The sequence below is a fragment of the Salmo salar genome, chromosome ssa09 (genome assembly GCF_905237065.1).
Source record: "Salmo salar chromosome ssa09, Ssal_v3.1, whole genome shotgun sequence".
NCBI classification, from domain to species: Eukaryota; Metazoa; Chordata; class Actinopteri; order Salmoniformes; family Salmonidae; genus Salmo; species Salmo salar.
In genome coordinates this window covers 136,077,676-136,095,102 of record NC_059450.1, presented here as the reverse complement: position 1 = coordinate 136,095,102, position 17,427 = coordinate 136,077,676, and the positions used below count along the sequence as shown (strand labels likewise).

Here is a 17,427-nt window from a genome sequence, read left to right as displayed (position 1 = left end):
ATTAGCATTTGTTCCAAAGTTGGAATTGTAAAACGTATAAAAGGAAGTAAGCTACATACGTAAGTTGTTCCATGCCATCATAGCAGCTTTATTTAGAAATGTTTACATTCTCAAATGACAAATCTATATAACTCTTGATTCTCATTGCACTACTGCAAATTAAAAGAGACTGGAAAAATGTAAGACTTGTATTTGTTTTCAAAATAACAAAGGGGAAGAAATTGAAAGAAAAGCTAAAGTCGAGGCCTCCTAGTGCTCCAGTTGTCCAGAGACTAAGGTGTAGACCCTTGAAGCCTCTGGAGGACAACCCCAAAAAATGCCATACCTAAAAGTTATTTTTTCAACTCCACCACAAACTGAAGGATCATTCAAGTCTCCAATTGCAGAGGAAAAAGGGGGCATCGGGATGGGGTTATAGCAGTCCATCCAGAGAGCGAGAAACAGAAGGTAGTTACTGGGTTTGTTGATGGCTTGTTGATGAAGTTTCAAATCACAGCAGACAGACGGTCACCCGTGTAGTGGTGATGCTTCAGGGAAACTGGAGAGGGATAGGATAGGCACTATGGTCACTAAGCTTTCCTGGGGAACGGGGCGGCTGCTGAAACGTGTTGCATCCAGCAAGCCTTCATAACTGACATTTTCTCGTTGAAGTGAAGGGGGAAAACAGACACCAAATGCCAGGAAGTGAATTTGACAATCTGAGTAACCTGTGAGGACAAATAAATATTCTCTATTTGATCGGATAAAAAGTTAGGAAATGTCTCTTGAACTTCACTGCATCACTTTAAAGCAAAATTGAGGTACTTTTGAATTTGGCCCAACAGTTTACAGATAATGCAAGAGACTCTTAAAAGTCAACACCCACCCCTTTCCCAGATGGAGATGGGAGGAAGCTTGTGAGTTTTGCGTTTGGTGCAATGTGGAGGGTTAGGATGTGAGCCACAGGACAGGGTTAGCAGGACCGGACATCTCAAAGCGCTGTGTTTAGTTGGCTTTCTCACGATGGTGGTGAACACAGATGCAGGCAGCAGCCACTCAGGCCTTCATGAGGGCGCCCACAACAGCACGGGCATTGAGGCTCCGCAGGTCATTGTAGGTCTGCCCTGTGCCCACAAACACAATGGGCTGGCCTGTGATGTAGGTCATTGAGATGGCAGCGCCAACCTGAGGGGAGGAGTGACGTCAGCTTTGCAACCAAAAACCATGCAGACTTCTGTTCTGACAATCCGATAAGGATGTCAAACAGCATTTAAAAAGCTTAGACTTCCTAGCAATAAAAAAAATATTAAAAAAATACATTGTTTACAGGGACTTCTGTTAACCCATAAGAATCTAAGCCGGGGGGAGCGGGGTTCTACTAAGCTATATGGAATTATTTTATTTAAATAGAAAAATTAAGTTTGTTCTGAAGTGTCTGTATTCAAATGACATACGAACCTTGTCATCAATGGTGTCAAACTTGGTGAGAACGATCCCGTCGATGAGACGAGGCTTATCAGACATGGAGTGATCAGCCAGCGCCTGGTTAAATTTCACCTGCAAGTATAGTATCGCACTCATTATACAGTGTAGAGCAACATAAGACAGCTATGCAAATCAACAAACAGTTACAGTATATATATTTTTTTTAAAGGCGGCAGGTAGCCTAGCAGTCAAGCGGACTGGGCCAGTAACTGAAAGATCGCTGGTTTGAATCCCCGAGCAGACTAGGTGAAAAAGCTGCCGATGTGCCCTTGAGCAAGGCACTTCTCCGGTAAGTTGCACTGAATAAGAGTGTCTGCTAAATGACTTAAATGTAAAACGTGCCCTCTGCACGACAAATTAAAATACCATTTACAGAGCATTGGGAAAGTATTCAGACCCCCTGACTTTTTCCACCTTGTTACGTTACAGCCTTACTCAAATGGATTAAATAGTTTTTCCTCCCTCACTAATGTACACACAATACCCCATATTGACAAAGCAAACAGGTTTAGAAATGTTGGCAAAAAAAATGTAATATCACATTGACATAAAAGTATTTAGACCCTTTACTTTGTTGAAGCACCTTTGGCAGTGATTACAGCCTTGAATATGACACTACAAGCTTGGCACACCTGAATTTGGGAAGTTTCTCCCATTCTCAGCAGATCCTTTCAAGCTCTGTTAGGTTGGATGGGGAGCGTCGCTGCACAGCTATTTTCAGGTCTTTCCAGAGAGTCTGGGCTCTGGCTGGGCCACTCAAGGACATTCAAGACCTGTCCTGAAACCACTCCTGCGTTGTCTTGTCTGTGTGCTTAAGGTCGTTGTCCTGTTGGAAGGTGAACCTTCACCCAAGTCTGAGGTTCTCCCTTCTCCACAGAGGAACTCTGGAGCTCTGTCAGAGTGACCATCGGGTTCTTGGTCATCTCCCTGACCAAGGCCCTTCTCCTCCAATTGCTAAGTTTGGCCGGGCGGCCAACTCTAGGAAGAGTCTTGGTGGTTCCAAACTTCTTCCATTTAAGAATGATGGTGACCACTGTGTTCTTGGGGACCTTCAATACTGCAGAAATGTTTTGGTACCCTTCCCCAGATCTGTGCCTCAATACAATCCTGTCTCGGAGCTCTACGGACAATTCCTTCGACCTCATGGCTCGGTTTCAAATCCTATCACATTTTATTGGTCACATACACATGGTTAGCAGACGTTAATGTGAGTGTAGCAATATCTAACACTTCCCCAACAACTACCTAATACACACAAATGTAAAAAGGGGAGAATGAGAATATGTACATATACACGGCATAGGCAAGGTGCAAAATGGTATAAAATAGTGTATATACACATGAGTAATGTAAGACATGTACAAATTATTAAAGTGGAATTAATTAAAGTGGCATTGTTTAAAGTGACTAGTGATCCATTTGTTAAAGTGGCCAGTGATTGGGTCTCCATGTAGGCAGCAGCCTCTCGGAGTTAGTGATTGCTGCTTAGCAGTCTGATGGCCTTGAGATAATCTGTTTTTCCAGTCTCTCGGGCCCAGCTTTGATGCAGCTGTATTGAACTCGCTTTCTGGATGGTAGCGGTGTGAACCGGCAGTGGCTCGGGTGGTTGTTGTCTTTCATGATCTTTTTTTGCCTTCCTGTGACATCGGGTGCTATAGGTGTCATGGAGGGCAGGTAGTTTGCATCTGGTGATGCGTTGTGCAGACAGCACCACCCTCTGGAGAGCCATACGGTTGAGGGCGAAGCAGTTGCCGCACCAGCCTGTGATACAGCCCGACAGGAAGCTCCCGATTGTGGATCTGTAAAAGTTTGAGTGTTTGTTGTGACAAGCCAAATTTCTTCAGCCTCCTGAGGTTGAACCACACTGTCTGTGTGGGTGGACCATTTCAGTTTGTCATTGATGTGTACGCCAAGGAACTTAACTTCCCAACTTCTCCACTACTTTCCCGTCAATGTGGATAGGGAGGTGCTCCCTCTGCTGTTTCCTGAAGTCCACGATCATCTCCTTTGTTTTGTTGACGTTGAGTGAGAGGTTGTTTTCCTGACACCACACTCCGAGTGCCCTCACCTTTTACTGTACCTGTAGGCTGTCTTGTCGTTGTTGGTAATCAAGCCCACCGCTGCTGTGTCGTCTGCAAACTTGATGATTTAGTTGGAGGCGTGCATGGCAACACAGTCGTGGGTGAACAGGGAGTACAGGAGGGGGCTGAGGACGCACCTTTGTGGGGCCCCAGGGTTGATGGTCAGCGAGGTGGAGATGTTTCCAATCTTCACCACCTGGGGGCGGCCCGTCAGAAAGTCCAGGACCCAATTGCACAGGGTGGGGTTGAGGCCTAGGGCCTCCAGCTTGATGATGAGCTTGGAGGGTACTATGGTGTTAAATGCTGAGCTGTAGTCAATGAACAGCATTCTTACATACAGTTGAAGTCGGAAGTTTGCATACACTTAGGTTGGAGTCAGTGAAACTTTTTCAACCCCTTATCAGTATGGGGTACGCAACTTTAGCTGAACATAATTCACAATTCCAGTGGGTCAGAAGTTTACATACATTAAGTTGACTGTGCCTTTAAACAGCTTGGAAAATTCCAGAAAATTATGTCATGGCTTTAGAAGCTTCTGATAGGCTAATTGACATAATTTGAGTCAATTGGAGGTGTACCTGTGGATGTATTTCAAGGCCTACCTTCAAACTCAGTGCCTCCGCTTGACATCATGGGAAAATCTAAAGAAAATCAGCCAAGACCTCAGAAAAAAAATGTGTAGATCTCCACAAGTCTGGTTCATCCTTGGGAGGAATTTCCAAATGCCCGAAGGTACCACATTCATCTGTACAAACAATAGTATGCAAGTATAAACACCACGGGACCACGCCGCCGTCATACCGCTCAGGAAGGAGATGCATTCTGTCTCCTAGACATGAACATACTTTGGTCCGAAAAAGTGCAAATCAATCCCAGAACAGTAAAGGACCTTGTGAAGATCCTGGAGGAAACAGGTACAAAAGTTTCTATAGCCACAGTAAAACAAGTCCTATATCAACAACCTGAAAGGCCGCTCAGCAAGGAAGAAGCCACTGCTCTAAAATAGCCAGACTACGCTTTGCAACTGCACATGGTGACAAAGATCGTACTTTTTGGAGAAATGTCCTCTGGTCTGATGAAACAAAAATAGAACGGTTTGGCCATAATGACCATCAATATGTTTGGAGGAAAAAGGGGGAGGCTTGCAAGCCGAAGAACAACATCCCAACCGTGAAGCACGGGGGTGGCAGCATCATGTTGTGGGGGTGCTTTGCTGCAGGAGGGATTGGTACACTTCACAAAATAGATGAGTAAGTAAAATTATGGGGAAATATTGAAGCAACATCTCAAGACATCAGTCAAGAAGTTAAAGCTTGGTCGCAGATGGGTCTTCCAAATGGACAATGACCCCAAGCATACTTCCAAAGTTGTGGCAAAATGGCTTAAGAACAACAAAGTCAAGTTATTGGATTGGCCATCACAAAGCCCTGACCTCAATACCATAGAAAATGTGGGGGCAGAACTGAAAAAGCGTGTGAGCAAGGAGGCCTACAAACCTGACTCAGTTACACCAGCTCTGTCAGGAGGAATGGGCCACAATTCACCCAACTTATTGTGGGAAGCTTGTGGAAGGCTACCCGAAACGTTTGACCCAAGTTAAACAATTTAAAGGCAATGCTACCAAATATTAATTGAGTGCATGTAAACTTCTTACCCACTGGGAATGTGATGAAAGAAATTAACACTGAAATAAATCATTCTCTACTATTATTCTGACATTTCACATTCTTAAAATAAAGTGGTTATCCTAACTGACCTAAGACAGGGAATGTTTACTAGGATTAAATGTCAGGAATTGTGGAAAAAAATGAGTTTAAATACATTTGGCTAAGGTGTTTGTTAACTTCCGACTTCAACTGTAGGTATTCCTCTTGTCCAGATGGGATAGGGCAGTGTGCAGTGTGATGGCATCGTCTGTGGTCCTTTTAGGGCGGTATTGAAACTGAAGTGGATCTAGGGTGGCCGGTAAGGTGGAGGTGATATGATCCTTGACTAGTCTCTCAAAGCACTTCATGATGACAGAAGTTAATGTTACGGGGCGGTAGTCATTTGGTTCAGTTATCTTTGCCTTGGGTACAGCAACAATGGTGGCCTTATAAATTCACTCACCGAGTCAGAGTATAGGTCGATGTTATTCTCTGTGGCTGACTGGAACATATCCCAGTCCTCGTGATCAAAACAATATTGAAATGTGGATTCCGATTGGTCAGACCAGCGTTGAATAGTTCTAGTCATTGGTTCATCCTGTTTGAGTTTCTGCCTATAAGACGGTAGGAGCAAGATGGCGTCGTGGTCGGATTTTCCGAAGGGAGGGCGGAGGAGGGCTTGGTATGCATTGCGGAAGGTAGAGTAGCAGTGGTCGAGTGTATTACCCCAGCGCGTAGTGCAATCAATATGCTAATAGACTTTAAGTAGCCCTGTTCTCAAATTTGCTTTGTTAAAATTCCCACCTACAATAAATGCAGCCTCAGGATATATGGTTTCCAGTTTACATCGAGTCCAGTGAAGTTCCTTGAGGGCCATCTTGGGGTCTGCTTGAGGGGGAATGTACACAGCTGTGACTATAACTGACGAGAATTCTCGTCAGTTATAGATTGTGAGGAATTCTAGGTCGGGTGAGCAGAAGGACTCGAGTTCCTGTATGTTATGATGATTACACCATGAGTCGTTAAATCATGAAGCATACACCCCTGTCCTTCCTCTTCCCAGAGAGGTATTTATCTCTGTTGGCGCAATGCATGGAGAAGCCCGGTGGCTGAACCGATTCCGACAACATATCCTGAGAGAGCCATGTTTCTGTGAAACAGAGAATGTTACAACCTCTGTCTCTCTGGAAGGCAACCCTGGCTCGAATTTCATCTACCTTGTTGTCAAGAGACTGGACATTGGCGAGTAGTATTCTCAGGAGCGATGGGCGATGTGCACATCTACAGAGCCGGCTTTTGGGATTGGGTCGGCTTCTGGGATTAGATCCATTGTCCTGGGTGGTGGTCCAAACAGAGGTTCCACTTCGGGAAAGTCGTATTCCTGGTCTTAATGTTGGTAAGTTGACGTCGCTCTTATATCCAATAGTTCTTCCCGGCTGTATGTAATAAGACTTAGGATTTCCTGGGGTAATAATTTAAGAAATAATACATAAAAACAAAAATCTGCATAGTTTCCTAAGAACTTGAAGCGAGGCGGCCATCTCTGTCGGGGCCATCGTGAGAATTTTGCACTGTCAACTGTGGGACCTTATATAGACTGGCATATGCCTTTCCAACTCATGTCCAATCAATTGAATTTACCACAGGTGGACTCCAATCAAGTTGAAGAAACACCTCAAGGATGATCAATGGAAACAGGATGTGCCTGATCTCAATTTTGAGTCTCATAACATAGGGTCTGAATACTTATGTAAATAAGGCATCTGTTTTTTTACTTGTAATAAATTAGCTAACATTTCTAAAAACCTGTTTTATGGAAAAAGGAAAGGGGTCTGAATACACTGTATAATCTGATAGTGCAGCCAATTTCAAATTTCTAGGGTTGTAGTAAATACAGCTAAAGCTCAGGGATTTTTCTGACATTGTAATCTTTGGGCGGGCTGCCTAACTACAAACCATGTAAAAAAAAATAGATTTTGGATGCAGAAACGCTTTCAGTGTAAACTTAAATGACAAAAAACAGTATGTAGAAGTATGTAGAAAAGATAATGGACCTATATATATATTTTTTTATAATATAATCTTTGAGAGGTAACAATCAAAATAAAAGCTAGATAGTCAGGGAGAATTGACAACTCCAAAAACAATGAATTTAGCATCATTACATTTTTGTTATTGTTTTAGCAAAATAATACAGAATAAGCCTTTGCAAAATGCATAGAATTTCAAGAAACTAGCTTTAAAAGAGCAAAGTTCTCTCAGCTGAAAGGAGAAATTTGTAGAATTGCAGGAAATTGGCTTAGAAATTAAAAATTTCTCTACACAGCCAAGATGGCGGCCCCATTTTCAACCAGAAAAACTCTGAAGCTATAGCATAATCCAAAATAAACTCAAGAGTATCTAAAACTCATCTGGAATTCTTTGACAGTTGGTCTGTTTTTTTTTACCTTCAAGGGATCAGAGTTTCAGAGGCATATTAAACAGTAGGATGTTATATGACAGTGGTCACCAACCTTTTCTGAGTCAAGATCACTTTGAATCAAAATGCATGCCGAGATCTAACACTCTGATTTTTTTATTAACATGACTTTAAAAAATGTACAGTGAGGGAAAAAAGTATTTGAGCCCCTGCTGATTTTGTACATTTGCCCACTGACAAAGAAATGATCAGTCTATAATTTTAATAGTAGGTTTATTTGAACAGTGAGAGACAGAATAAACAACAAAATCCAGAAAATCGCATGTCAAATTTTATAAATTGATTTGCATTTTAATGAGGGAAATAAGTATTTGACCCCTCTGCAAAACATGACTTAGTACTTGGTGGCAAAACCCTTGTTGGCAATCAGAGGTCAGACGTTTCTTGTAGTTGGCCACCAGGTTTGCACACATCTCAGGAGGGATTTTGTCCCACTCCTCTTTGCAGATCTTCTCCAAGTCATTAAGGTTTCGAGGCTGACGTTTGGCAACTCGAACCTTCAGCTCCCTCCACAGATTTTCTATGGGATTAAGGTCTGGAGACTGGCTAGGCCACTCCAGGACCTTAATGTGCTTCTTCTTGAGCCACTCCTTTGTTGCCTTGGCCATGTGTTTTGGGTCATTGTCATGCTGGAATACCCATCCACGACCCATTTTCAATGCCCTGGCTCAGGGAAGGAGGTTCTCACCCAAGATTTGACGGTACATGGCCCGTCCATCGTCCCTTTGATGCGGTGAAGTTGTCCTGTCCCCTTAGCAGAAAAACACCCCCAAAACATAATGTTTCCACCTCCATGTTTGACGGTGGGGATGGTGTTCTTGGGGTCATAGGCAGCATTCCTCCTCCTCCAAACACGGCGAGTTGATGCCAAAAAGCTCAATTTTGGTCTCATATGACCACAACACTTTCACTAGTTGTCCTCTGAATCATTCAGATGTTCATTGGAAAACTTCAGACGGGCATGTATATGTGCTTTCTTGAGCAGGGGGACCTTGCGGGCGCTGCAGGATTTCAGTCCTTCACGGCATAGTGTGTTACCAATTGTTTTCTTGGTGACTATGGTCCCAGCTGCCTTGAGATCATTGACAAGATCCTCCCGTGTAGTTCTGGGCTGATTCCTCACCGTTCTCATGATTTTACATTTTAATCATTTAGCAGACGCTCTTATCCAGAGCAACTTACAGTAGTGAATGCATACATTTCATTAAAAAAAATCCCGTACTGGTCTCCCGTGGGAATCGAACCCACAACCCTGGCGTTGCAAACACCATGCTCTACCAACTGAGCCACACGGTACCATGATCATTGCAAGTCCACGAGGTGAGATCTTGCATGGAGCCCCAGGCCGAGGGAGATTGACAGTTCTTTTGTGTTTCTTCCATTTGCAAATAATCGCACCAACTGTTGTCACCTTCTCACCAAGCTGCTTGGCGATGGTCTTGTAGCCCATTCCAGCCTTGTGTAGGTCTACAATCTTGTCCCTGACATCCTTGGAGAGCTCTTTGGTCTTTGCCATGGTGGAGAGTTTGGAATCTGATTGATTGATTGCTTCTGTGGACAGGTGTCTTTTATACAGGTAACCAACTGAGATTAGGAGCACTCCCTTTAAGAGTGTGCTCCTAATCTCAGTTTGTTACCTGTATAAAAAGACACCTGGGAGCCAGAAATCTTTCTGATTGAGAGGGGGTCAAATACTTATTTCCCTCATTAAAATGCAAATCAATTTATAACATTTTTGACATGCGTTTTTCTGGATTTTTTGTTGTTTTTCTGTCTCTCACTGTTCAAATAAACCTACCATTAAAATTATAGACTGATCATTTCTTTGTCAGTGGGCAAACATACAAAATCAGCAGGGGATCAAATACTTTTTTCCCTCACTGTAAGCCTACGCAACATTAACAACCAATTAAAAACAGTACTGTAGCGATGAGGTTTGTGCAGTAAGCTATAGGCCAAAAACATTATCACCACATACTGGCTTTGTTTGAATTTACCTGCCAATGCATTGTTGTTGTTTGGGCCATTTAAAAAAATATATATATTTCAAAATTTGAGGTAGGCTATATGATCACACCGGTAATAGATCCATTGTTGTATTACTTGTGAGACACAGCTGAGTGAGCATACATTTAAATAATTTGCTTTTTATTTTACTGGGCTGATGGTGCCTGCATCTGATGGTCAGTCTCAACAGAGGGAGAGAGCAGCAGACTGAGGGTCCGTCTCTCAACATCCCTCCACTCTCCTTTCCTCTACTGACACTGACCAAAAAGGGACACCGTCTTCCAGCTGATGGCGAAACTCGAGTCGCACCGCATTATTTCTGCCTCCTGCACAAATTCATGTTGTTACTCCTATGAACAGAGAAAGTGAAATATTCCTTGATATGAAGAAAAAATAAAAACGCTAATAACGCAAGCCCATACTTTCCTACTCATTCATTACTGCTGCACCGCTTGTTGTAGCGGAGTGGAAATAGGAAGAACGCACATTTTATGGCTTATAAAAGTGTTGAATACAAAGTGTTGACAGTGCCGAGTAAGAACTTAAACATGAACTCACTCAAAAACAGCAGCTCTTTGTTGTATTTGTTGACAGTCTCTCTGGTCATGGTTCAAATGTTTTGAAATCTCTCAGTATCAATTTTGCCGTAGCTTTCTTTTATGCCTGCTACGTTACTGCAGACTCGGTTATCCTAGCAATCTGATTGGCCAGCGGTAGCATAGTGCACTTGGCTGCACCTTCCACCAACAGCCCGAGATTAATAAAAAAAAAATAGGAACACAAGGCTTTATCATTGGGTTTTTTACAGAAATGTTCGGCGATCGACCGGTTGGTGAACACTGATGTATAAGGACTCACCAGCTGGTCCACAGCCTCGTTGCCCACTAGAGCTTCCCCCACGAACAGCACCAGGTCAGGCATGTTGACAGCTATCAGCTTGGCCAGAGCCGTCATCAGGGGGGTGTTGTCCTGCATCCGCCCAGCAGTGTCCACCAGCACCACATCAAAGGCCTGGTTACGGGCTGGACAGAGAGACAACAAAGGATTTCTTCACTTGGTTGAATTGATGTCTGACTTGGTCCATATACTCAGTTAATATGCATTTATTTGAGGACAGACAGAGCTATGGCATACTATGGGGCTAGGATGGCCTAGTCAATGAATGGCAAGCTGGGGAATGTTATGGTTACCATAGGCAATAGCCTCCATGGCGATGCCAGCGGCGTCCTTCCCGTAGCCCTTCTCATAAAGCTGCACTATGGGCCGTCCCCCGTGGTCCTGAGGGGGGTGCAGGGAGTTAAGGCGGCGCTGGTGGGTACGCAGCTGCTCCACGGCCCCCGCACGGAACGTGTCACAGGCTGCTATCAGCACGGTGAAACCGTTCTCGATAAGCCAGAAGGAGATCTGCACACAGACAGAGGATGTAGGGTTTCAGCAAATAAAAAATAATTTCCCTGCTGGTTTTTCCTGTGGTCTGAATGGGGGCTTCCCAGGTATTCGGTGGCCTATGCATCTAGACAGCCTGGAAAGGGCCAACCAGGACCTGGTTTAGTTAAATGGATACAACCCAGGTTTGAAATCCCCAGCAATACCAATGTTTTCAATATGACGGATTAACAGAAGGAAAAATAAATAATACTGACACCATGGTAGATCTCACCTTGGCCAGGTTGGTGGACTTTCCGACCCCGTTGACCCCACAGAAGGTGATGACGAAGGGCCTGCGCTGGCTACGTGCCTCCAGGACGTCTCTCAGGATGTCCACACGCCGCTTGGGCTGCAGGATCTGGACCAGGGAGTCCTGCAGGGCCCCCTTTACAGTTGAGGCCACAGCTATTACGAGAGGGGGGGGGGGGGGGGGGCTTTATCAGAGCAAGAGGGGTACTCTGAACTGTTGTGCAGCATCTTCATCTCTTTGGGGGAGTGAAGTCTATCAAGTTCACTTAAATCTCTCCACAGGTGAACTCATATTGTGGACTTATTCTACTCAGTGGCTATGTGGAAGACAGTTGTACTCACTGGTGAAGGTGCCCATGACTTTGCCCTCCAGTTTCTTGGCTACAGAGCCACAGAGTTGGGAGGCAATTTCGGCTGCTACATTCTTAGCTGAAAAAAATAAATTAAAAAATTAAGAGAAAATTCTATGAATACAAGTCGAATTTGAAGCTTTTCCCCTCAGGTGACCTAGGACATGTACAAATCTATGTCGAACAGTTAATTACACTCCCTTACATATTTATTTTGACAGTGATGCTAAAACTTTTTTGTCTCTATACTCCAGCATTTTGGATTTGAGATTAAATGTTTCATATAAGGCGACAGTACAGAATGGCACCTTTTATTTGAGGGGATTTTCATACGCATCTGTTTTACTGATTAGAAATGAAAGTACTTTATGTATCTAGTCCCCTCCATTTGAAGTGCATGTGGATGCTACCATGATTATGGATAATCTTTCATTAATAATGAGTGAGGAAGTTAGATGCACAAAGATCATACACCCAAGGCATACTAACCTCTCACTATTACCAATAACAAGGGAGGGGGGGGGGGGGGTATGATATTTATGCCTCTAACTTCCTCAGGATTATCCACATTAATGTAGAAGTGTTCATGAACATATATTCTGATTTACAATAAGCGACTCCAAAGACAATACATTATGCACCACTCACTTCTATTGGGCACAACAATCTGAAAGACAATCAAGACAAACTTCAAATATTTACAACAACTTTGTAGTCACAAGATTGATGTAGTCATTGCATGCAAGGAATATGGGACCAATACTAAACGTTTGACCACCCCACAAGTTCATTTGTCCAAATACTTACAACCTTCAAATGGAGGGGTCTAGATATATAGGGCTTTCATTTCTAAACGGTAAAACAGATATGAAAATACCCTCAAATAAAAAGGTGACATTCTGTATGGTCACCTCATATGAAACATTTGATCTCAAATCCAAAATGCTGGAGTACAGAGCAAAATTAAGTTTTAGCTTCAATGTCCAAATAAATATGAAGGGGAGTGTATGTGTTAAGAAACTGATACTGTAGTGGGGGAACAGAGGAGTCCATACCGATGAGGTGGTCCCTCATCTTGTCCAGAACTGGCTCCATGTCCTCCTGGCTTAGACTCTTAGAACCCACCAGGCCCTTGAGCATCCCAAACATCCCTCCAAAAGCACCCTTTTTGGGGCTGAGGAACATTTTAAAAAGGACACTTAGACAGGAGCAACAGGGCACAACATCACATTCATATCATCTTCCATTCCTCAGCCATGCTTCCTATTATCTGACACATTAAATAATCAAAGGGTCTCACATTTTCTTGCTAGTGTCAGCAACTACCACCCTCTCCACCGCATCTTCCTCCTCCTCCTCCTCATCTCCCTCGCTGGACTCGTAATCCACGGCGAGCAAGTCACCCTTCATCGAGCTCAGCTGCATCCCCTGGACAACAAGACAAGACTTTATTAAGATGTGCAATTCCTATAAACGAAGCACTTCTACACCACATGGGCCTTATTTATCAAGGTACCAATAGAGCATCCCTGAAGGCTATTAGCTCTAGTCTGGTTAAACCAGACAGACCGCTGCGCTCACCATTATTTCATTGCACTTTCAAATGTGAGCGCAGCATTCAGTCTGGTACAACCAGGCTATATTAGCTCTGCTGTTCTCAAACCCAACAGGCACATACCGGGTCAGCTTGAGCGTCCAAGCCTTGATCCCCAGCAGCATGGGCTCCATTGCCATTGCTCTGGCTGTAGTCCAGTTCCTTGGTGCTGCTGCCACCCAAGGTCCACACCCGCTTCTCTTTCCCCTTGGGTTTCTCCTTCACAGGCTTGGGGGACTTACTGGAAGGCAAGAGACAATGTGACTTTCAGTACTGAAGCAACATTCCAAATTAGAACTTTAACCACACTGTGTGTGTCCCCCCCCACCCACCCCACTCACCTGGGCTTCTCCACAGGTGCCCCCATGCGCTTGCGGATAAACTCCTCTCTCTTTTTCTGAATGATCTCCTCCTGGGTCAAGCCTTGGTTACCGTTCTCTACCGTCTTCTGGGCACTGGTCGGAGCCTTAGCTTTTTCCCCTTTCACAGGCTCAGCAGCAGGAGCTAGGGGGGAAAATATCAGAAACTAACCCCATCCACACAAAACATTATCAATGTCCCCATCACAGGAGGTTTGGTGGCACCTTAATTGGGGAGAATGGGCTCGTGGTAATGGCTGGAGCGGAATAGTATCAAATACATCAAACACGTGATTTCTATGCGTTTGATGCCATTCCAGTCGCTCCATTTCAGCCATTATTATGAGCCGTCCTCCCCTCAGCAGCCTTCTCTGGTCCCCATGAAATTAAAACATGAAGAAAAAAATGGACCGGTTTCAAACAGAAATAGTGTAACCATGACAAAGTGCTTGTATTCCAACACCTTCATAATAATCATGTCAAACCCTTACCCTCTTTTTTGGCATTCTTATTTTTCTTGCCACCCTGTTCCTTGCCCTTATCCCCTCCCTTCGTCTCGATCATGGACTTCACAGTTTTCTGGGATTTCAGGGAAGCATTGAAGCTTCTCATGGAGGTGGGACCTCGAGCTTTGCTGCTCTCCTCTGCCTCACTAGAGCACAACAGGACAGTAAAATTTGAGTCAAATCACTTAGCATTTGACTTGAAGTATAGTGAAATTATAATTTGTACAAGTAGCCTACAGGTCCTTGTAGACCTGTGAGTTGGCAACTTAACAGCTGGTTGTGTGTGTGATACTCAGCAAATTAGTTTGAAAGCAGAATCTTCTCTTTATGCACCAGTATCAGCCCTAAGATGTGACACTGCTTACCGAAGAAGCATTTTGAAGTCATCCTCAAATGCAAAATTGCTGTTCAACAGTGTAAGGGCCCCCTTTTGCTCCAGCTCATTCTTATAGCGATCCCTGAAGTGGAGCTGTACGTCATCTATGAACTTGTCAACATACGTCAGCGTCAGGATTTTTTGAAAACCCACCTATACAAAAAAGAGAAACATGGTCAGTTTGGAGTCCATAGACTGCATGAGAAGAAAACACTTCTGTATGTTAGTATGGTATGTTCCTTCAGGAAATAGTAAATGTTGTAATTCACTGCAGTTCTCTGTGAAACTTACCACAAAAACCAGCTCAAACTCATTATCGAGTTTGTACTTAAGACTCAAGGCATCATGAGTGTAGGAATTGTTGCCACTGCGTTCCTGAAACAAAATAAGAGAAGCATTAACATTAGGCTACTCAATACTCTAACACAGATCAGAGGTTATCACTGAAATGAAAACATTTCTCTTGAACACATGTTCTACACTGAACAAAAATAAAACAAAATGTAAAGTGTTGGTCCCATGTTTCATGAGCTTAAATAAAAGATCCCAGAAATGTTCCATATGAATAAAAAACGTATTTCTCTAAAATGTTTGGCAAAATGTGTTTACATCCCTGTTAGTGAGCATTTATCCATTCCCAAGATAATTCATCCACCTGGCAGGTTTGGCATGTCAAGAAGCTGATTAAACAGTTTGATCATTACATAGGTGCACCTTGTGCTGGGGACAATAAAAGGCCACTTTAAAAATGTGCAGTTGTGTCACACAAGACAACACCACAGATGTTTCCAATTTTGAGGGAGCATACAATTGGCATGCTAACTACACGAATGTCCACCAGAGCTGTTGCCAGAGAACTGAATGTTAAATTTCTCTACCATAAACCACCTCTGTCATTTTAGAGATTTTGGCAGTACTTCCAACCAGCCTCACAACCGCAGACCACGTGTATGGCGTCGTGTGGGCAACCGGTTTGCTGATGTCAACTTTGTGAACAAAGTGCTCTATGATGGCGGTGGGGTTATGGTATGGACAGGCGTAAAATACGGACAACAAACACAATTGCATTTTATCAATGGTAAATTGAATGCAGAGATACCATGACGAGATCCTGATGTTTTCTGATCCAGACCACGTACCTTATCCTTTTTTTTGTATCTGTATTCCCAGTCACATGAAATCCATAGATTAGGGCCTAATGGATTTATTTCAATTAACTTATTTCCTTATATGAACTCAGTAAAATCTTAGAAATGGTTGCGTTTATATTTTTGTTACGTATAAATACTTGATATCTAGCTAGCTACGTGGTAATAGTCTTGCATTTTGTGATAATCCCACTAGGCTGTGATATTGTGATGTGGCTGGCAAAATAACCTGTGCGCGTGTAACCCCCAGTTCCCAAATCCCCCATGTCTGTATTACGCAACCATATACTAGCTAGCGCAATCGTAGCATTAGCAAGCTAACAAGTGCGTTAGCTTTACCAATACATACATCCTATTTAGTTTAGACGAAGAATAATTTACATATGTGTATCTACGAAAACTACGTAGCTAAATTAGCTAACCAGTTTGTTGACGAAGTGGCGACGCTCTGGCGCATGCTGAAAAACAGACCATACACATGACTAGGCTGCACAGAAACATGACAGCTGTCACTTGATTTAAGTATTTCTCACCTGAAGGATCACGGAGCGGATCAGCGCGTTGACAGGCCCGGTGAAGGATTCAGTAACACCAGTTCCCTGAAAACACCACAACACTATGCCCCCCTTACTAAAGATGGTGAAGAAATCCAGCATCTTGACACCACGTACACGAGATAATATACCAACGTAAAGAAAACAAACACTAACAAAAACGTTAAACGGAAGGAAAAAAAAACAACGCTATAAATAACTGAGCCGACGAATCTTAAGTGCCTTCCACCTCCAGAAGGAAATCTAATCAGATATACACTATCTGATGAAAAATTTCCTCCCAAGTCTAGCTACCTCCACTAACACTGTTTTAGACACGTCAGTTGCAAGACCAGGAAATTACGTTTTCTTCCGGGGATTTCTGATTCTTCTTCTTTGGAGTTTAACGGCGGTTGGCATCCAATATACGGCATTACCGCCACAAACTGGACTATAATATAAAATCATTATACCTTGTGATACAAAACGGGGAAAAGGAAAAACAAAATACAAAAAAACACCCTTCCAATTGTGGTGGCAGAATTTGGGGTGAGCTGTTGTAACTTCAAGGGATATGTTCTGTGTTGGACTGTGATGTTATGCCTTTCATAGACTCCTGGTACGTCTGCACCCTAACACAAGGCTGTTGTGTTCCGGAACTGTTGCTTGTATAAAATGTGTAAACAATGTTATTGTGTTATCACTTAACACTATATAAAGGACATGTAACCATTCTCGAGTTCTTCCCTGTGAAATCAGAGGTAGATCTCCTCTACAGCTGCTTGTATTAAAGGTTTTCTATTATACCATTAAGTAGTCTCTGCCTTCATCTTTGGATCTAATTTTCCACAACATTTGGTGTCGTGATCCGGATGAGATCAACCTGAATTTCTGATCCGTTTCGCCCGGCTTGGACCCAGGCATCCCTCTGGCCACAATTAAAAAGGGTAAAATAACTTATTTAAAAATCTCTGTGAGGGACTGTCTGTTTTCCAGCCGAGCCTTAATGGTGAAAGATCTCGTCCTCCTCAACAAAATTTTGGGGTTCAATTTGGCAGAACTATTTTTCTATAATAATGAATTTCGCCGGTTAACATTGATCAGGAAGCGGCGCAGGTCCTAATCCAGGCACTTGTCATCTCCCGTCTGGATTATTGCAACTCGCTGTTGGCTGGGCTCCCTGCCTGTGCCATTAAACCCCTACAAC

The 17,427-nt window shown here is 43.3% G+C and overlaps 1 protein-coding gene across 1 annotated transcript; it reads right to left on the bottom strand.

Moving 5' to 3' along the window:
- Positions 1-64: 64 nt before the first annotated feature.
- On the bottom strand, positions 65-16,607 carry srpra (SRP receptor subunit alpha). Its single transcript, XM_014214685.2, has 14 exons — positions 16,221-16,607; positions 14,831-14,914; positions 14,529-14,692; positions 14,149-14,309; positions 13,640-13,802; positions 13,383-13,539; positions 13,005-13,132; positions 12,760-12,878; positions 11,697-11,783; positions 11,338-11,510; positions 10,868-11,081; positions 10,536-10,699; positions 1,438-1,536; positions 65-1,164 (listed from the first exon to the last, which is right to left on the bottom strand). The coding sequence occupies exons 1-14, from the start codon at positions 16,341-16,343 to the stop codon at positions 1,036-1,038; spliced, it is 1,965 nt and encodes a 654-aa protein (XP_014070160.1). The 5' UTR covers positions 16,344-16,607; the 3' UTR covers positions 65-1,035.
- Positions 16,608-17,427: the final 820 nt, after the last annotated feature.

Excerpts from the sequence above, each read along its gene's own strand:
- srpra (XM_014214685.2), bottom strand. The coding sequence starts at position 16,343 with ATGCTGGATTTCTTCACCATCTTTAGTAAGGGGGGCATAGTGTTGTGG. Across the intron at positions 13,803-14,148 it reads TAAGAATGCCAAAAAAGAGG|CTCCTGCTGCTGAGCCTGTG; the intron begins GTAAGGGTTTGA and ends TTTCCCCCCTAG. Across the intron at positions 1,165-1,437 it reads TTGACACCATTGATGACAAG|GTTGGCGCTGCCATCTCAAT; the intron begins GTTCGTATGTCA and ends TCCTCCCCTCAG.